This window comes from Camarhynchus parvulus, chromosome 2 (genome assembly GCF_901933205.1).
Source record: "Camarhynchus parvulus chromosome 2, STF_HiC, whole genome shotgun sequence".
Classification (NCBI taxonomy): Eukaryota; Metazoa; Chordata; class Aves; order Passeriformes; family Thraupidae; genus Camarhynchus; species Camarhynchus parvulus.
Genome location: NC_044572.1, coordinates 92721988 through 92743477, shown reverse-complemented (window position 1 = coordinate 92743477; position 21490 = coordinate 92721988). Strand labels below are relative to the sequence as shown.

The 21490-nt window shown below is 35.8% G+C and overlaps 1 protein-coding gene across 3 annotated transcripts in view; it reads left to right on the top strand.

Annotated features, from left to right (window-relative positions):
- ZNF236 (zinc finger protein 236) overlaps nucleotides 1-21490 on the top strand; it is a 76173-nt gene that overhangs the window by 25388 nt on the left and 29295 nt on the right. For all 3 annotated transcript variants that reach the window (XM_030965449.1, XM_030965443.1, XM_030965458.1), the window contains exons 8-16: nucleotides 1291-1362; nucleotides 6193-6396; nucleotides 7485-7713; nucleotides 9416-9688; nucleotides 11440-11643; nucleotides 13402-13546; nucleotides 15785-16045; nucleotides 16297-16547; nucleotides 17159-17260. In XM_030965449.1, the coding sequence (XP_030821309.1) occupies nucleotides 1291-1362; nucleotides 6193-6396; nucleotides 7485-7713; nucleotides 9416-9688; nucleotides 11440-11643; nucleotides 13402-13546; nucleotides 15785-16045; nucleotides 16297-16547; nucleotides 17159-17260 (1741 nt within the window). The remainder of the gene's footprint in view (nucleotides 1-1290; nucleotides 1363-6192; nucleotides 6397-7484; nucleotides 7714-9415; nucleotides 9689-11439; nucleotides 11644-13401; nucleotides 13547-15784; nucleotides 16046-16296; nucleotides 16548-17158; nucleotides 17261-21490) is intronic.

Sequence of the window (21490 nt, the reverse complement as noted above, 5' to 3'; positions counted from 1 at the left end):
GAGCTAAAATTCAGAAAATGTCTCTGGTTTCATAAGACTACAGCATTTTTTGAGCCAGTGCATATTTAATTTATCATAGTACTCTTCTTTTTTTCTTTGTTAGAACAATCTTTTCTACTTCTAGTCCCCTCTGCTTTGCTTATCTCCAACTCATGCTTTAATGTTCAATGGGTGATGAGTAATAGCAGTCTTTGAAAGAGGAAGGTTAACATTTGAAGTCTGAACTTCATTTTGCAGCTGTGTCTTCTTGAAATAACCTGTCTAGTAATGGTGTTTGGAAAAGCTTTTTTTTACATTTTCTGAAGTAGTTTTATAGGGCAAATGCTATTTGTTTCTCCATGTTAATTCATAAAAAGAAAGACTAATGTCTCTTATTTGTTTGCAAGTGCATATATTTTCTGTCTTTTTTTACATTTCTACATTCTCAAGCCTAATCTTAAAAGCAGGATGGAAAAGAATTCCTTCATTACTACCTCATGTATTTTTTTCCCTGGCCAGCTCTGGGTTTTTTTTAATTTGTTTTTTGTTTACTTAAATATTTTGGATTTGCTTAGCATATTGATATTACAGCGGTGTGGTATTATCTCTGCTTGCATGAATACTTTGCTGCTTGTATGCAAGAGTGGACTAGCAAAAAATGCCATACAGTAGTATAAGCAAAGAGAGAGGAGGGAGAAAAAGATTCTTTCTAAAAATATATGCCAATAAGTTTAGCAAGGTGGAGCAGAGATAAAAAATGACATGTCAATTGCATATTAGAGGGGATTATGCTTTTTATTTGTAATTTTATGTCTGAATCTGCATATATTTAATTATTTCTATTTTTTAAAATTGCATTAGAAACTTAGTACATTATTAGATTAGCACTAGCATTCTTACATTAGCACTTTTCTTCATTCTGCTGAAAACTTGCAGAACTGCTTTAACAACAAATCTCCAGTATAATAATTCTATTTTAAGTTTGCCATCAGTCTCTGTCATCCCTTGGTACATACCTGGGGATAAGCAAGGATTATGTCCTTATTAAGTACCCATTCCAAAGCTGAAGTTTCCTGAAGTGCTGTGCTACCAAAGAATGTACTCTTGTGTCATCCATGAGAATATTTCTAAATTACAGTGACTGTAAGGCTGTCATTTGCTGCATTAGTATTTATAGCTAAAATGATTTACTGTACTTCTGTTTCTCTCACATTGTCTGATTTTTTCTGTGCTACTTTTCTGCCATGTTTTGTATCAGCCATGTTTTTCTTCTTTTTGATTAAGATTTAAATTATTTTGATTTCTTTGTAGGACTCTGTCACCCAGCCTTTAACGACATCCCCTGCTAACCTTTTGCAACCTGTTGATAACAAATGGAAGAATGTAAGTGTGAAGTTTTGGTCATATTTTTGCATCAAGACTATAAATGGGAGAAACTTTTTACATAATTTTGTAAATTTTCATTTACCTGGTGAAAAAGGGTATGCTGTGATACTTTGTGATAAGTTGATCAGCTAATATGTGAAGGGAAGCTCCTTGGTGAATGCAGCTGGTTATTTAGAGGTGGAACAGATCTTGAATGTTATGTTTGCCTCATTTGCCATTATGTTGCCTCATTTGTTTACACACTCATGATTTTGCATGTAAGTCTCTTTAACAGCTCTTCAAAATGGAGGTAAATACTTTTCTGTATAAAAGGTCCAGAGAGTAAGGATTCTAAAAAATCCTGGATTGCCCTACCCTTCTGCCTTTATTTTGCAGTGATTACCATGGTTTGGTTGGAGAGGGAAGGGGCTGTGTTCGTACAGGTTGAGTTGATTGGAATTTAGGCAGCAGAGGAACTGTGGGGCTCAGGAGGAGCCATGGAGCTGGGGAAGGATGATGCGGGGCTGACTTTCTAGAACTCCATAGCAGACAGTTGTGGTGTACAGGAAGGTCTGTATGTGCCTGTTCCCCTGGGAATTCTGGCAGGTTTTGTTGCAGCTGTGCAGCATCTTGTTTGTCAGCTGTAGGTTGCAGCGTGTATCTTAGGGACAGACCGCCTGACTTACAGTCTCCCCTTCCCAACTTCAGCTACTGATTATTTTGTGTTGTACTCACAAAACCAAGATCTGGGAAATATGGCAGTACAGCTTTAGAGTCACCATAAACAGCTCATCCACTGTAGGCAGGGCAGAAGAGGTAGAGGGGAGGCACTGAATGTGTGTAATAGAAGGGTTATAATGTTCGGAACTCTCAATTGGCCATGGAATAATTGAGTGCCTGGGTAAGAATCAAGGGGCGAACAAATAATGCAGGTATCATTGTGGGATGTAGATCTGATGACCTTCCACACAGGACGATGACATTGAGGAATTATTCTTTGAGGAGCAAAGCGACACCTCTGAATCAACTGCCCTTGTCCTTATGGGGAGCTTCAACTTGCCAGAAATTACCTGGGAGAATCACACAGCTGATACAACTTGGGCCAGAAGATTGCTAAAAAACCTGGATGACAACTTTATGGAATAGGTCCTAAGGGAGTAGACTCAGAAAGATGCCCTCCTTGATTTACTGCTTGTCAGAAGAGAGGATCTGATCCCACAAAATGGAGATTGGCAGCCATCTTGGCCATGGCAACCATGAAGCAATAGAGTTTAAAATTGTTAACAGGAGGAAGAATGCCAGCAAAACCTCAGCTCTGGATGTGAGGAGAGCAGACTTTGGGCTCCTGAGGGAACTAGTAAAGAAGGACCCCTGGGAAAATATTTTTGCAGGTGCTGGGGAATATCAGTGCTGGGCACTTTTTAAATATCACCTTCTGAGGGCACAGGAGCAGGCAATTCACAAATATCACAAGTCAGGCAGGCAAGGCAGAAGGCCACATTGGCTGAACAGAGATCTTTTGGAAATAAGGCAGAAAACAAAAGGTGTATGCCCTGTTGTAGCAAGGTCAGGTGACACAGGAAGCGTACAGAGGTACTACATCTTTCTGTAGGGAGAAAATTTGTGTGGCCAAGGCTCAGCTGCAGTTGAAGCTGGCCAGAATTGTGGGGGACAATAAAAAGAGCTTTTTCAAATATATTAATGGCAATAGGCAGTGTAAAAATAACATTGGCCCATTACAGGATGAGGATGGTCACCTCACAAATAATGATAGGGACTTGGTCTGTTCAGCCTGGAGAAGACTTAGACCTCATTGCAGTTACAACTTCCTCATGAGGGGAAGAAAAGGGGCAGACACTGATCTCTTCTCTGTGGTGACCAGGGACAGGACCTGAGGGAATGGCCTGAAGTTTTGGCAGGGGAGTTTTAGGTTAGATATTAGGAAAAGGTTCTTCACCCAGAGGGTGGTTGTGTACTGGAACGAGCTCCCCAGGGAAGTGATCACAGCGCCAAAAGTGGAGTTCAAGAAGCATTTGGACAATGGTCTCAGACACATGGTGTCACTCAGGGGGTGCCCTGCACAGTGCCAGGAGTTGGACTTGGTGATCCTAATGGGTCCCTTCCAAAATACTCTGTGATAATGTGGTGAAGAGTGCCAGGTTTTTCCTAGTGATAGGTATGAGTTGGGAGCAATGGATCCTATTGCCTTCTCCTCCCAGAATTGCCTGAAACTGCCAGGCAGCTTTGCAGCCACTCTGCCCCCATCCTGTATCACTGCCTGGGATTTGTGTGACCTAAGTGCAGGACCCAGCACTTGGCCTGGTTGAACCTCATACAACTGAACTGTTAACGCAGTCTCTCCAGATCCAGGGTTGTATCTGGTCTGTATTTCATTCTGGCAATTTTTAGGGGTTTTTTTTAGGTTTTTTTCTGTTGTCTGTTTATAGTGTTCACTATTCATGGACTGTATTCAATGATACAGGAGGAATCAGAGCCGTCAGAATCCTTCAGATAGGCTCTGGTGTGTTTTTTAGTGAAGAGATTCAAGGTGCATTAGCTGCCTTGTCCATCAGATGAAATACTTAGACATGATTTCATCTTATGTTTTGAAGAAGAAGGAGAAGTTTGTCATCTTAATAGAGGAGAGGAAATAAAGTTTGAGGGTCATAGCTAGGCAAATTGACACTTGGAAATAAAGTATGAAATTTTAGTGAGGATCATTTACTCTTGGAGCCACATATTGAAGTTAGGTGACAACAGAAAAAGTTAACCACAATAAACTACTTGATTTAAAGAACTGCTCTAATTTTTTACAGTTACTGTGACTTGAAGGAGTAATTCACTTAGAGCAAGCACACTGTCTGTGTTACACAGCAGATCAGACAAAACAAGGGTCATCACAAGGTCCACTGTTCAGTTGAACAACAGTGGAATTACGAAGCAGTAATAAAACACTTCATTCTCCATGTTATATTTAAAATCAGATGTTCAAATAAGACCTAGAAAGAGCCCTCTGAAACGTTTTATAATTAACAATGTGTCTTAAGAGTAATGGTAATAAACTTCATATATGTGCATGTGTGTACATTATTGTTCAAAAAAGATAACCTCCATGAGACTGTATATAAACTGCTGTAATATGCAGGGCACACTGGCTAAATTCATGTAATGCTGTAATTTTCATATCAAAGATGATGTTGAGAAGTTCCTTCATTAACAATAACATTAATTTTAATTAAGAATAATTAATTAACAATAACATCAATTTTTCTCTTGCTAAAACCTGAGGGAATTTCATACACTTTTAGTATACGCATCCTGCTCTACATAAAAGCCTCCTTACATTCTGTTTCCAGAAAAGAAATTGTGTGTATAAAGAACTGTTACACTGTTCAGCAAACTGCTTTGCTTTCATTGAAGTTTGCTTCCTGTTTGTGCCATTCTCACTGCAATATAGTGTGTCACCTATATTGAAATGTTTATAGCACTTTTGCTAAATTGGAATCTGAAGAGATAAGGAGTCTTTTTGTGTCTCACTAGTGAGGTCAAAAAGAACTAATAGTTAAATCAGCAAAGTAACAAGTGATATTCTCAAGAGAAGCAAGATAAGGATTTGGTTTTATCGTCTTATGAGAAGCCATTAAGAATACTTCATCAAATACACAGGACGTAATCCAAGTCAAGCTAATGTTTCTTAATATTATTCTTTGTAACCATCCTTCCTTTACTACAGTGAGTGTCATCTTAACTGCCTAGTATAAAGTGTCAGTATAAAGAAAATCTCAGGGAAGTTTTCAGATTAGAAGGAAATAGTACAAATGTGAAGCCTAAGATTATTGTTTGCTAAAAATAATTTGAAAGAAGATAGCCTTTTATAACTGTATGTGGTTACACATGCACCTTGAAGTGGTTCTTTAGGGAACAGAAGTAAATGTGAGAAGCAAATAACCAGTATGTTCTTGGATACCCAGCTATGGGGCTAGCCATTGTATAAATACATATTTCTATTTTCTGCAATAAAAAAAATATTGAAAGGAATTCTTTCAGTAATTGTATACTTATGCAGTCTATTTGTCATAAGAAGTGAAGTTTATAAATGTAGGCAAACAGGAGTCTTTATTTCTGATTTAATTTAAAATAAATACTAAGGCTCTTTATCACTTTTTTCCTTCATATTTGTTACTGAGGTAGTCTAAGATACACAGTTTCAAATTAAAGATTGGGAAATTAGTTTTTAACTTCAAATTTTTTTTAGTATTTTGACAGAGCCTGATGTGTATTTTAATTTTTAGAATATGAAGAGATTCCTCTAAAGCTAAGTGGTTTCAAGGGTTCCAAATTGAAGGGGAAAAGTTAGTAGTTTGTTCTGAAATGTTTTGATACAGCAACACAGATAATTTAGTTTAAAAAAAAAATCTCTGATGGAAGGTTGTTTTTTTTACAGAGGATCTGTTTGAGATAAATGTGAACTTTAAGAAGATAGCCACGTCAGTTTATTTTTTTTGGGAATTACTTTTCATGTGACCTTTGCATGTGGAGTTTTGTAGTTGATCCCTCCCTGTGTTTTCTAAATTGGTTGAAGGTTCAGTAGTTAACAGTAAATTTAATTCAAACTGTAAGCTTACAATTTCAAGCTTGGGAAGAACTGAAAGAAAAGGGGATGTACAAAAGCAATTCTATAATGGAGTAAGCAAACTTTGAATGAGGCTCTGTAAAATAATTTTCTTCTGTAAGTAGCCATCCTCCTAGAGCACAGTTACCAGACATTTCAGGTAAGGGAGCTGGACCGGTGGGTTCATAACATGTTCTTTTGATCTTCCTTGACAAACATGCCACTGTATATTTCAGGCCACACATTTTCGGTCTCCACTTCTTCAACAGACAGAAAACCAGGTGTCTCCAGCTGCTGCTCATCAGGGTCAGCAGACTGTCACTGATGTCATTCAGCAGCTCCTTGAGTTATCAGAACCAGGTTCTGTAGAAAATAACCAGCCTCAACAACCTGGTCAACAGCTCAACATTGCAGTGGGGATCAGTAGAGATATTTTGCAGGTAAGAGCTGTACGTGAGAGCAGCTTTACATTTCAGTGTTTCCTTTCTCATTCTTTCTTATATTTTAATGAAATTCGTTCTCCATATTTTCAATTGTAGCATTCCTTATGGATTTCTAAACAATCTGTTAGTCAAGAAAGAATTGTAAAGATTTATTGAATGGGTATGGGCTGCACCAAGTTATCTTTGTATGGCTTTAAGTGTACCCCATACATGGATATTTTTACTGATTCCTTAAGCCTTCTTTTTTCTTGTTGGCTGGAAGCAGCTTGTGGCATTTCTTTAGGTTATGCAGTGCTTGAAACATGATATCATTCAAGAGGGGAAAAATATTTTATCTGGTTAAAAAATGGGAATGTATACCTGGCCTTTACCCTGTCCTAATTAATAAGGGCTATCTGAATATTTCCTATTTGAGCAAGAATTTTTTTTCTGAGGTCAGCCAGTGTTTTTCCTGAAAAACTTCCTGTATTTTGTCCTTGATAATGGCAAAGGAGATGCGGTGTAAGAGAAGAGATGTAGGATGGTGAATTACTATCTGTGGTTGTTCTGCAGCCTGTGCCCCAGAAGGGCACAAACAGGATGGATCAGGGCAGAGAATAATATTCTTTAGTGTTACTGGTAGCCTGCTAACCTGTAAGGTACATTTTCATCTCTAGACTTTTAAATACCATTTAAATTTGGGGTTGGAAGACCCAACTGTTATATGCAGCTATGGGCAGGCTCATCCTGTTACCTCTGCTGAGTTCTCTAATGTCTGGAACGTGATGAGGAATTGCAAAGAGTGACAACATGATAAATAACTATTATCCTGATAGCTATTACCAAAAAAGGAATAAGTTGTTGTTTCCTAAAAGGCAGCTATAAGTGCAGAAAAACCAACCTAAAATTTCAAGACAATCAGAAATCAATGCTGTGTAATAACGTCTTTGCAGGTTTGAAATATAGCTGAAATTTTATGAGAATGAGACATTTAATTCCTTTAATTATATTTTCATTGTATCTTTCAAGTACTTGTTTGAGAAAAGTTGGGGATAGCTGTGGAATGTTTCTTCCTTAATCTAGAAGTTTTTTTGTTCTTTTTTTAGCAAGCATTAGAGAACAGCGGGTTGTCATCAATTCCTGTCTCTGCACATTCTACTGACTGCAGCCAGGCTAAGGCTGCTGGGGCCCAGGATCAGAACCCAGATGTTCCGAGCCTCTCAAATCATCAGGCTGATTCTAATAGTGCTGAACAAGACAAGGAGCAAGAGAGTACGGATAAACTAGATAAAAAAGAAAAAAAGTTCATTAAGAAAAAATCACCGTTTTTGCCTGGTAATACCGCCACTGCTTTCTACTTCTTGTGCTGTAAAGAGTGTAATAAATGTTGGTGTGTTTATGGCTTTATAAAGAGATTTCCCAAAATGTATTGTGGATTAGTTATGAACAGTATTTGTTCTTGTCTAAAATACAGTGTAAGGTATGCTTAATAATATTTATAATTTTCATTATTGAGTATATTTTCATTAAAAAAACATGTCTGGATGGCATGAAGTGAAATTATACTTCTGAATCTTTTGGATTAAATCAGTAGAGTTACAGGAACAAGACAAAGTATGTGAATCTATTATTCTGTTCCATCGTCCTTCTCTGACAAGGACTGGGTTTTCATTGTGTGTCCCAGAGCAGAGTTCTTGCAAGGACTATTCTTCCCGTTGGAAGTGAAGCCTTACAGAGACATAAGGACAGGACTGTAGATCTTGACTGATCCATGTAGGGAAGGACAAAGGCTGGCATTATGAATAATTCTTCATGTCACCTGTCTCTGGAATCGCAGTACTGATATGATACTGTCACCATAAATACATGTTGTTATTCTGCCTCTGTACTGTGCTGTGCGTATGCAAGCCTGCATTTTGTTTCTGTGTGCTTAAATGCAACTTCAGTTTCAAGGTTGCTTGAGCTTTATGGCTGCTAGAAGTTGTTTGTTCCATGTAAAGCCTTCATACTTTAGCAGCCAGCCTGGTATATACAGTGCTATAATGCAGCCTTTGATCTCTGTCTGTAGTATCTGCATAGGTACGCTGATGTTGCTTTTTCTTTTGCAAGGAGAAATAGATCTAAAGTAAAAACTTGTCTTCAGTATAGCTGTGATAAAAATTAACATTAAATTTTTCCTCTGGTATGTAATTATTTTGTTACTTGTATTTAACAGCAACAACTCTCTAGCTGTGACTGCAAATAAAAATAAAAGGTCATTGCTGTAGAGTCAAACACAACCACTTTTGTTTTTGATAAAGTAACATGACTTCAGTATGTTGACAGGGAAAAACCACTAGGTTTACTGATTTAAATGAGCAAACAATCTGATATTGAACAATATATATGGATAAAATGCTTGGATAGGTTTTAGAAGGGTTTCTTTCATTTTTTGTTGAGGAAAAAATGTCCTGTTGCCTTAGGACAGACTTTAGGGTTCTTGGATCATAAACCAACTTTTATAAAAAAAGTAGTCTTGAATTGTTAATCTATTAGAAAGACTCGTGCAGTCTTTCTTCCTTTACAAGTTTACAAAATGTAATTTTAGTCTGAATTTGCAAAAGAGGGGGTCAAGCAAAGTATCTCCTCCAGTTAGGTAAGTGTTAAGTACGTAAAATAATCCGGTGTGGTTGTGGTTAAGGATTTACAGTCATTGTTGTATAAATTTGTGTTAGATATTTTATTTATAAGTTAATTGGTATATTATATTGCATTTACAACTGCATTCTACATTTCTAAGTGGCATAGAAATTGCGTTATTTGAATTTCAGCAGGATTCTCTTGGGTTTTTTTTGTCTTTACAGCCCATCACCATTTTCATAAAATAGAATATATGTGATAGAGAAGTTAATCTTCTTTGAAGCGTGTTGTGATGGCATCTATTTCACAAAGTGTTTTTGTGGCCTGATTGTTTCGTACAATAACGTCAATGTAGTGGGAGTTTTCAAGAATTGTTAGAAGGTTTAAAAAGCATTCATTTTGATATTCTTTGTTTCAGGTTCTATACGTGAAGAAAATGGAATCAGGTGGCATGTTTGTCCATATTGCTCTAAAGAATTTAAAAAACCAAGCGATTTAGTGCGCCACATTCGCATTCACACCCATGAGAAGCCATACAAGTGTCCCCAGTGCTTCCGCGCCTTTGCCGTGAAGAGCACTCTAACAGCACACATAAAAACACACACTGGCATTAAAGCTTTCAAGTGCCAATTTTGTATGAAAAGCTTTTCCACCTCAGGGAGTTTAAAAGTTCACATTCGCCTGCATACAGGTAAGGCCTTGAGATGGCTTTGTGTATTCTATGATGTGGGTGGGACTTGAATAAGTAAAGACTGTGAAATGTAAGTGGTAGACATGTCTGCCACGTCATTGTTAATATCAATCCGAGAATGTACTATTTTAGTGTTGTACATCATGAGTGTCATTTTTTGTCATAACTTTCTAGTGTTTCATGGCTTTGAAACTTTGGGCTCTTACAAAAAACATTGACGTTTTATTTTCTGATTATGAGTCAGCTGTTGTTCCTTTCTAGTATCACTGTTCTGAACTGTGCTTTCTGAAGAGTCATACTCTTGCAATTTGAGTTCTGATTTTACTTATCCCCAGTCATCTCTAATATTTGCTCTTGATCTTCCCTCCTCCCCACACTTTTTTATAATATTACTGTAACGCTCAGGGCTTCCCATTTTATCTTCTACATTACAGTTTGCATCATGTTTTCACCAGCTTACGTGTTTCCAGCATCTTACAGTGAATATCCTAGAACTCCTCAGATCATATGGTCTTTGTTTACATATGATGGCTTCAAAACGTTTTTATGTAATTGAACTATCCTTTCCATAAAGAGCAATGAATTTTCTGCTTTTGGTAGGTTACCTGGTTGTTTTCCAAGTTCTGTCTTTGTTCGTTCAGGTAAATAAAGTTTCAGCAAGATAAATGTGCTGCTCTTCCCTTTAATTCCTGTTTATATAATTGCCTTCTGCAAAAGTATAATTTATTTGCTTAAGTGCATTTGGGATCCAACATGTTTTATAGTTTGATGTATTTCATCCATGAAATATCAATGTTGGTTCATCTGCAGAAAGTCTTCCACTTTTTTTTTTTTTGTAAACTTGTAAACCAATATTTTTTTTCTGTTAGTCAGGCTTACTTCATACAAGCATTCAGATTAATTCAGAGTGGCAGAAGCACTAGGTGGCTTGGAAAACAGGTAGTCCAGTGTTTATGGAGCTGCTCTGTACTTTCAGATAATGTTTCATTTATTGCATTGTGAAGAATGGTTCATTCTTATACATATTTTCTGCTTGTGATTGAACTTGATAAAAGCTATCTTCATAATACCTGGTCATATTTACTAGTCTTTTAAGTCCAGGATTTCCCCTTGAACAAAACCAGAAAGTTGTTCAGCTTTGCCTGTCTCTTACTTAGCAAGTGCTATAGGAAATCTCTCTCAAGGAGATATTTCTACTGGATTTTGCATTAAAAAGGTCTTTCTTTAATGCTTTTGTTGGCATGCTTTTTTGACTGTCATCAGAGTTGATGTTTTCAGAGGTGGATTTTGACTTGATTTTTTTGAATTTTTTTGACTTTGTTACATCCCTGTTCCCTCTCTTTTATCCTGTTATATAACAGGATATATATCCTGTTATACTTGTCTGTGTTTGATGATTCCTTTTTCTCACAATTTTTAAAAAGTTTGTTTTGGAAGGACTTTTAACTTGCCATGTGCAATTCTTAGGACAGCTTCTGAAACATTTGAAATTTGCTGTCAGTTTTGCTTCATCCAGTTTTTTGATAACAAATTTGCTTCAAGTGATGTGTTTCAGTCAATTAGCCATTCAGCAGATTAGTTGTTATTTTGATTGAGTTTTATGGATCTGTTTTGAGAACCTGTGTTACAATAAACACTATGAGAGAAAGCAAAAAAAAAATCACAGAAAAGAGAATCTGTATTCTAAACCTACATTTCTAGGTTGATGGAAATAACATTTTAAGGTTTTTTTGTTTTTTCCTCTTTTGCAGGTGTTAGGCCTTTTGCTTGTCCTCACTGTGACAAGAAGTTCAGAACATCGGGCCATCGGAAAACTCATATCACTTCACATTTCAAACATACAGAGCTAAGAAAGCTGCGACATCAACGTAAACCCACAAAGGTTCGAGTAGGAAAGTCAAGTGGTCCAGTACCAGACATCCCTTTGCAAGAGCCCATACTCATAACTGATTTAGGTAAAGAGCGACTAAATCCATACTCTCTTGAAATTTGAAGTTCAGTGGAATATAAAGGCTGCATTTTAGTCAAGCAAAAGCATTCAGAGCTCACTTGTAAAGATGCTTGTTGAAATAAGTCTTCAAAAACTTTAGCAAAGTGCCATATTTTATAGTTTGCTTGCACTAGAATTAATAAGAAGGGTATTTTTTTATTTACAGTTAAGAAGCCACGTGCATTTTTATTTTGGGAGTTTAATTTGAGTATTATTAGACCGTTGGTTTAGAGGAGATGACAACTCATGACCAAGAGTCTTCTCAAGATGATCATGTCTCAATCAACATTTGTAATAAAGGTTGCAGATAATAATGAGTCAGTCTGTTACATGTGTTTTAAGTATTTGTTTTAATTATGATCTCAACTGAATTAGTAGTTATCATTCGTGGTCATATCTCAGAAAAAAGGCAGCTTAATTCTGGAACCTGCTTTGGAGAACTCATCCAGTTATTATAATTCTGTTGTATAAATATTGTCACAAGATTATGTTAAACTGCTTTTTGGAAGAAGTTGTACAAAGCAATATGTAGTTGTCCAGTAGAGGTCAATGTAGTGGGTGAGGTGTTTACTCTTTGTTGTTTGATTGAACAGTCTGCTAATGCTAACCCTTGGCTTATCTATCATACAGTCATTTTTGTGGTGGAATCTTACATTGGTAATACCTTTATCTTATATCAATAAAATTTTTTATCACTCTTTAAACATCCTTTTGCTTTCACTGCATCCAGGAGTTACTGAAAGCAAGAGTAGGGGTTATTTTGGTATCATATAGAAGAAACTTAAATTTTTCAAAAACTTAACTGACAGCTTCAGACAGATCACGCAGTATTTCTTTCTTGAGTGAACCCCAGAAGCAAGTATAATCCCATTTCTCAATTCTGAAGAGAAGGTCCACTTCAACACAATTAAGATCTGCACCATCAAAGTCCAATTTTTGGAGAAAGATTAATATTAACAAGAAAGACTGTAGAAGTTGTTTCCTATGGATGCTGATAACACATGAACTCTGCTGATATTAGAATGTTCTATGTAAAAATAAGTTCTACTGTTTATCTAGAAGGTGTGTCATGTTTTTTACACCCCCTGACAACATTTCCACATTTTTACTCCTTCCCCCCAAAAAAGAATTTTAGTTCTTTTAGAGGTGTCAAGAATCTAATAATGTTACTTTGTAATAGTGTTAATCTTTGAGTGGCACTTTTGTGGATATATATTTTGCTTTCTGTAATAGTCTTAATTTTTCTAAAAGTCTATTTAAAAAGTCTGCAAATTGTTCTCTATCTGTTTCAATGCTTTTCACAAAAGGCATATTAAATATTTGCCAAGTTGTATACCTGATAATACTTGATATAAATTGATTAAATATCATTTGCTAAGGTAGAGGTTGGAAGGAGAAGATATTATTTGATCAGTGACGAATTCATAACTGTCAACTTTAGAAGAAGTTAATGCTCATTTTAGACAAGGGTGCTACTGTAGTGAAGTGGACCTGTGGATAAAAGGAGAACTTACCATTAAAATACCATGTACAGTATAATATCCATAATGCTGTATGTATGCATAATTTTAAGTAAATGCTGAAAACATGCACATTTTCTTTATATTTTTCGATACTACAAGTTCAGTCATGCTTTCTTTTCAAGTACTAGCTCTTCAGACTATTGCATCCTTGGAATAACTTTACCAATCAATTTTTTCTGTTGGTGTGTTTATGTATGCAGGTCTTATCCAGCCAATCCCGAGGAATAGCCAGGTCTTCCAAAACTATTTTAACAGTAATTTTGTGAATAATGCAGAGAGACCATACAAATGCTACTATTGCCATCGAGCCTATAAAAAATCCTGTCATCTTAAACAACACATCAGGTAAAATAAACACAATCAAGAAAGGAAATGTATGCGATAACAAATTTGTGGAAAGACATTACATTTATATGGTATTCACTGAAAAGACTTTTTTTACCATCTCTTAAACACTGAACAAGTGATAATTGATTTTTTTTTTGTTGTTGAGTTGGAGGAGGCTTTGGACTAACTCATGGCTATGTGCAGTTCTAGCAGTATAAGTGGTTGTGTTCAATGTGCAGTTAAGTTTACTGACACTTGAATTCTTTCTTCCAAAACCGTGTATAGAAAATAAAAAGCATTGTTTGTGAATTCTTGTGGTAATTTTGTAATTGCATACTCCAGATTCCCTGCTTTGTATGTAACTCCTAAAACCTAAAAGAATTGGAGTTTAAATTGTAATTGAGTAAATGTTGCTGGGGATCATTTTGTTGCTTGAAGCTCAGTTCAAGGTCTGTATATTCAGTGCTTGTTAGAACCACAGTCATGTAGTCATAGAAAAATTTATATTGTAGAAGAACCAGTGGAGGGAACTAATCCAGTCTTTTTTTGAGAAGAGGAGTAGCTTCAAAGTTATATTGGGTTGTGGTTTTGCAGGCAATTAGATTAAACATTTAGTCAAGGTATAAAACAGTGCTCTCTGACTTACAAGCTATAAACAACTAGAAGAAGAAATACGAAAAAACCCCACCAAAGATGGTTACTGGAATTTAAGGGAAGAGTCCATACAAGCAGGTGGCAATCTGCTTGTTTCTGCAGTGTAAGCTCTGTACTGCTTTCTCACTCTCTCCAGCTTAGGTCATGGTGAGCTCCTCATACTCTCTTTAAAACTCAAGTTCTGTATTTTTAAGTTCTCACATTGCCTTGAAACAGTTCTTGGGTTTTATATGCTGTCTTAACAGGAGGAAGGGAAGCTTTACAATATCCCATTTTTTCTTTTGTAATATCCTACCTAGATTTCTCATTGTCTTCTGTAGACACATTCCAGATGGATTGATTTAAATGAAAATAATTTTGAATTATACTGAAAATGAAAAAATAGGATGTGGGTACCAATCACCTGCTGCTGTGTTTCTTTGATCTTCCAACTGAGTACTGAGTGAGCCCTGGCTTTGTTTAAGAATTGTGGAGGAATTAGAAACTTTTTCTTGTCACATGTTTGCTCTTTGTAAATTGGCATTGTTGTTATTAAATTACTTTGCTTGATAATTTTGTGGACAGTGTGTCCTCATGGCGTAGTGCTGATCATTGCTTACAAAGTTTCTTTCCCTCTCTGAAAAAGAGGGAAACTTGTAGTAGGTATTTTCAGTAGAGCAGTGATTGTGAATAGTGTGTCAAATAATCCCCCAGGCACACCAAGGAAGGTCAGGATACTCTACTGCTAATTGTTATCATGTGTATTGGTAGAAAAAGAGTAATCTTCATGTCCGTCATATACTTTGTTTTGGTCTCTGATGTGGTGGTCATAGACTTCGAAGGTTACTGTAATCATAAGCTGTCCCTTACTTTTCCTGATTTTATTCAACCTTGCTTCTTTTATCTTCCATTTCCTAGCATTCCCATTGCCTTCTTTCTAGCTCTCTCCTGGGATGTAACCCTTAAAATTAATGTTGCGTTCCATTTCATTTCCTAACTTTTCCTTCTGTCCGTTTTGTATCTCAGTGTAGTCCTAAAGGGAAACTCCCCTAGCACTTTTAGAAGGAATGATATAGTGAGTGCTATGTACTTTGATAAACAAGAAGCTTGAATATTTTTTTCACATAGCATTATGAGAGACAGGTTTTGCCTTGTTTGGGAGGTATTCGGGATGGACACAGTTCTTTTCCCAAGAGTTTTGTTGTTAAGTGTAGTGGTAGTATATATAAGGAGAACCATGTCTTTTTCTCCAAACTTTTGTGGACAGTTTGTTAGCTGAATTGAGGAAAATACATGTGAGTGATAATATACTAGTCTTGAGAACTACTGCACCATCTGGAATGGAAACATTAAACCCAAATATTGTGATGGAGACAAAGTACAATCAGAAAAGGAGATTGGACTGTACAACATCATTAAAACTACACTCAGTATTGTTTTTAGCCCTGCCAGGTTGTTTATCTTAATAAAGTTTAATTTTTGGTTTTCCTAGCTGGGGCCTCTTCCATCCATACAGCTGTCACCTTAGTTTGGTTTATTTCGCTCATTTTACAGTTGAGTCCTTTAATAACTTTGCAAATCAAACATTTAAATCTATTTTAACTTCTGCTTTCTCTTAAAAAGGTCTCATACAGGTGAAAAGCCTTTTAAGTGCTCTCAGTGTGGAAGAGGTTTTGTGTCAGCTGGAGTTCTGAAAGCACATATTAGAACACATACTGGATTGAAAGCTTTCAAGTGCGTTGTGTGCAACGGGGCCTTCACTACTGGTGGTAGCCTCAGGCGGCACATGGGGATCCATAATGACCTTCGACCATATATGTGTCCCTACTGTCAAAAAACATTCAAAACATCACTCAACTGTAAAAAACACATGAAGACTCATAGGTATGCTTGCAATATTTGTATAAGTCTTCCAATGTAATTCAGCAGCCATTCCTTAAAGATGCTTGGAAAGGCAGCTTTGCTGTGTAGGACCTGTATATGTTTTAATAAGGATTTTTATTTACGGGTAGCAAACCTTAGGTATCTTTGCAGGTATAGTAAATTGTGGTGTACAGTAAAAATAAAAAATTGTTCATATAAATAGGATAAATGTCTAGCTGAAACCATAAAGACTTTCTCACCTTACTTTGTAGATATGAACTTGCACAGCAACTTCAGCAGAATCAGCAGTCTTCTTCAATAGATGATTCTACAGTACATCAGCAGAGCATTCATGTTTCTACACAAATGCAGGTGGAGATTCAAAGTGATGAGCTACAGCAGTCAGAAACTGTTGCAACAGATCAGCAGGCTATTTTAGAGTTAGACCAGCAGCCAGTAGTAGGCACAGAAGAAACAGCACTAGAACAAGAATTGGCTGATCAGCCTTTAGAGCAAGATGAGGGTGAGTATTTGAAATATGATAAGGTTTATAATGAGGTAAGTTTACAATTTCTCAAATAATTGCTTCTTGACAGGAACTACAAAAATACATGGAGTAAAGGCTACTTACTATATACTTAAAGTATATGGTACAGTTTCATTCATTGGTGTTTACGTTTACTATTGCACCCTTTAGTTGTCACAAGCAAAACTACTAAACAAATATACAAAAGAAATGATCCATCTGCAAAACCTTACCATGTCAGTTCTCTGATTATTAAAAAGCTCTGCTTTATAGTCTACTTAGAAAGTAATACCTGTGGTTTGAGGTGAACGTTCCATGTTCTTATTTTATTTGTAATAGTGGAACAAAGTATTTTGGTTTTGCTTTGCCCTTTTTCATGGTGCAGTGAGTTATTGAGTACAACAAGGGAATATAAATAAAATGTACTATAAACAAAGATTTGAATACCTGTTCAGCTAATAATTGTTTAGTTTCTTTTTAATGTGAAAATTTGGATGACTGTAAAATATGAAGGTTTCAAAACAACTGAAATACACATTTAATTACATATTTTTTTCTTGATATTTTTCATTTCCCCCTTTTCCCTCTCCTTCCTTTCCGCATTTCAGATAGATTTGTGACGTCCCAGCATGCTTTACAGGAAAACATCACTCAGTTTGAACAACAGACTATAACACAGCAGCCATTTGATCAACAGAGCTTATCACAAGGTTAGTAATGAATAAAGGAGGTAAAAAGCAGTTTTATAAATCTGACTTTACAGCATAGCTATGATAAAACATTTTTAAAGTGGGCATCTGCAGTTAAAGTAACTGCAATGCAGAGAACTTGGAAAAAAATTACCATTCTGAAGCTATACTTGCTAGAATATTATGAATACTTAATTTTTTTTTTGCTTTTATGAGCCGATGTCTAGTCATTACAGTATGGGTTTTATAGTGAAGCATATAAGATTCTTTCCTTGATTGTGTTTGAACTTGCTGTGGCAGTAGGCAGTTTGCACAGGTTTCTCCCTTGATATACATGCTCATAACCTGAGATGATCAGAAACACAGTCTTATGATTTGAGTGAGTAGCTACTGGGATTCATTTTGGAAAAATACAATGCAAAATACAGTCAGATAAAAATCATCCTTTCACCTATCCACAGTGGTTTCTTTTTATATTTTATAGAGCAATGAAACTAGCAAACTAAGACATTGTAAGCACTTGGAAACTATTTTTTCCTCCTAAAATACAGAGAAGTATGTGTAAGTGTGTGTAGCCTGCAAATAGTAAAGAAATTACTGTCTTTTTTTGCTTTTCACAGCTGGATTTCTTGAATTGTTACATATTATGAAGCTACTAATTTTGTTTTGGGGTTTTCTTGGTCGTTGTTTTGGGTTTTCTGGCAGGGGGGCTGTTGCTGAGGTGGGGAATATTCAAGGGGTTTTCATTTGTTTGATTTGGAAACATCACTGGCTTATCCCTTGATCTCCTTGTTTCTGACTCCAGGAAATAACTTTCTGTAGCTGATAACCAGTAATTGGTATTCTATGTGCACAAACTTCTCTGTTCTTAGTTTCATTCCCTTGTAATTGTACGATATCATTTGTAAAAACTTAATTGACTGTGGAAAGTTGTATCACACTGTGAAGAAATAGTATAATTTGCCAATTTTACTTCTCTAGGTTGTGCTGCTTTGCATGTAAAGAAAAGAAAATTAAAGTCTCCACCTTTATTAAACAAGACTGATCCAGATCCTCTTAAAATACTGTGCTTATTTTCATTGCTTGGCTTTTACAGTTTTTCAAATGAATGAGAAGACACTATGGAAAAAAAAGCAGCCTTTTGTTCTACATTATTGTGAAGAGTGGTTTTTGTCTGGTATATTTTAATGGCTCCTTAGAATTTATAAACCCAATAAGTAACTCTTGTTTTATCAGTTTCTGTGTATGTGTATCTTCTGTGTTATATAAATATCAAATGATTTCTTGGGGAGGGAAGAAGCTCCTGGAACCCACAAAACAATTCTTTCATCATCAGAAATCTAGATTGATCATCAATATGTTGTACAATTGGTTCAGAGAAGCAGAACATGTGTGGTGTGGGCATTTTAAAGTCTCATTTGTGTAAGATGTCTCCTATTCTACTTGGAATCTCATCCACAGATTCCCAACTCTTTGAAGTTTCCTTGAAGATCCTGGAGCCCTTCAAAATTTTTGAATTTCAGGTAGGTAAGCATTTGCGCGGATGCATGCGTTAAATTGGTCGACCCTCTCCCTATGTCTGCATCTGTGCTTCATGCTCCTAATTCCTTTTTCCTATCAGCTAGGCAGAACATTCAAGCTTAAAACACTGTCTTTTTTATTCTTTATATTTATAGGCTGTATTCTTGATTAAATATTTTGATTCAGTGTTTATTAATAAAATTATGTAGGAGTTTAAAAAAAAGTCTTTGAAAGGTTGTTTGATTTTTCTTTTTCCTTTTTTGAGGGAAAAACCCCAACTTTGCATTTTAGACAGATGAGGGTAATCTCTAGGTCTGCATAGACCTGGCAAAACTTAGTTTCTTCTTTCAGGTTTGTTCGTAATACTTCTGTTGAATTTCTTGTTTATTCAGATAGGTTATTTTCTTCATATGTTCAGACTTGTAAAAAGTGCATATCCTGTGAGGGTGCAACAGTATCAAATGATTCATTTGAGCTAGATTTGGAGGCTGAGGAAAAGGACTTAAGTTCTTTGTAGTGTATTAATCTTCATTTGAAGATTTTTAAGTGAAGTCAGAACAAAAAATGTGTCTTTTATCTGAAACTGAATTTGGGTTACTGAATATCACCTGTCAGCAAATGTGTTTTCATATAAATTATATCACCTTTACTTCCTTCAAGGTGTCCCTGTAAGCATGGTTGAATGATAATTCAAATAGTGGCGATAGGTAAATGATCTTGAAAAACCAGAAGTCCAAATGTTAGTTCTATAGCCCATACAAACATACCCTTGCCACCAGAATGCTATTTGCTTTCCTAAGAAGCTGATCTGCAATCTCAGGACTTAGAATACTGATCTTGCAGTAACTGTTTACACATATTTGCAGTCAGTACTGTCCAGCTGGTTTCCTTTGCCTAAGAAGCAAACCTGCAGAACAAGTAATTGATAGTCACTGATCCCTGCTGAGATGCACGTGTTCATATCAATGTTTATAGTGTTAGAATTTAAAAGATCTGTCAGTAAAGATGTGAAATTTCTTCTGAATTAAATACTGTATTTACTACAAAGTCATACTGTTGTTTTCTCATTTTCACATGCAAGACACATCTTTCTATGAGTAAAATGATTTCCAGAGTGTTCTGTTTTTTGCTATGTTTTGTTGATATTGAAGATAAAAGGTTGGATGATATCCTAAAGCTGAAAAAATCCCAAGATACACGAATGATTACTTGTACTGAAAAACACCAAATCCAATTCCAAGTTTAGAGGACTTTGTAGTAAGAGGCTCCCCTTATTATACAGGGCATAAGATACTCTCTGTTCTTTTAAGATAGATCAGAAGCTTCTGGAAAACAACATACAGTGATGAAAACAAGAGCAGAAAATAAAGGTTGTGAAATTTCTTTCTCAGACAATGTCTGGATTCTGGTGTTTGGTGGCATGGGGTTTTTTTAGTATTGTTCTATAGAAATAGTATGGCAGTAGCAAATGCTTTTAGAATGCTCAAAATTGTCAGATCTTTATTAAATTTTGAGAGGAAATTGACCCTTACGCTAGGAATTGAGCAAAATGGGGATGCATCGTGTATATTCTTGTTACAGCTTTGGTTTGTATTTATTCCCAAACTACTTTCAGAAGTAGCATTTCTTTCTTCAGTTTGTCCTCAAATACCTCCACATTCAATGCTCTTCCTGGGCATATTGCTGTATGATCCTGGGAAATTTTTCAGAATCTCAATAATTCATTCAAACATTGTGAAATGAAATAGGTCATAGTACAGTAACTTCTTTTTTCCTTCTTAGCTAGTAAAATATACCTACTGATTAAATAAGAAATTTCAGGTTTTTACATAGTATATTTAGTAGTTGTTTTTTTTATGTAGGGCATGTAAGTAACATCACTTTGCTTCAGTTTCTTGAGTCTTGTTTTTTTGTATTCTCATCCCATGTAGTGGGAACGTCATTTTTCTATAAAGATACTTCTAAAATTAATTTGAGAAGTAGAAATTAGCAGCCCTCTTATCAATGCAGAAGTTTTCATTTCTTTCTTCAGGCTATTTTTTTGTCATTTCACAAAAGCCAATTGAGGTACAAGGTCCAGCTTTTAGGATCTTTTTTTCTTGTACTCTTGTGGTACTTCTAGGAGAGAAAATAATATGTGAGTTTCAGCATTAAGTTTGGTTACTAGTTATGACCTGATTAATAATGCTTTCAAGATTTATTTACATTCTTGAGTTTTCATTCCATGGTCTAAGCAGTAGCCTACAAATAGGGGTTTTTTTCTCTACTGATTACAATATTCTTCTGCTGTGGAAAGTGTCTCTTGGGAACATTTCTGCTTAAACTCAACAGATCCAGGTTTTTGTTTTACTGTTGCTCAAAAACATTCTTTAAGCATTGCTTTTTGGCCTTTGATGCTGTGATCATCTGATGTGGGTTTGTTTCTACCCTGTGTTCATAATCTTTACCCTTTTTGTCCGCTAAAGGCAAACTGCACAGAAGTACTGAAATTGTTGCCCATACATTAATTACTGATACTTGTGGTTTAATTTTTTCCACATGACATTATGGACTATTTTTTAATACTGGAAGTATTAAGATTTAAAAGGGTTGGTAAAAGGACATCTCTAATAGCATCAAAAACACTGCAATCTGAGCTCTCAATAATTGGTGCTATCATTTCATTCATTGATTTAGAAAAGATGATTAAGACCTGCTATTTCAGGAGAACAAAATGAAATAAAAATTTCA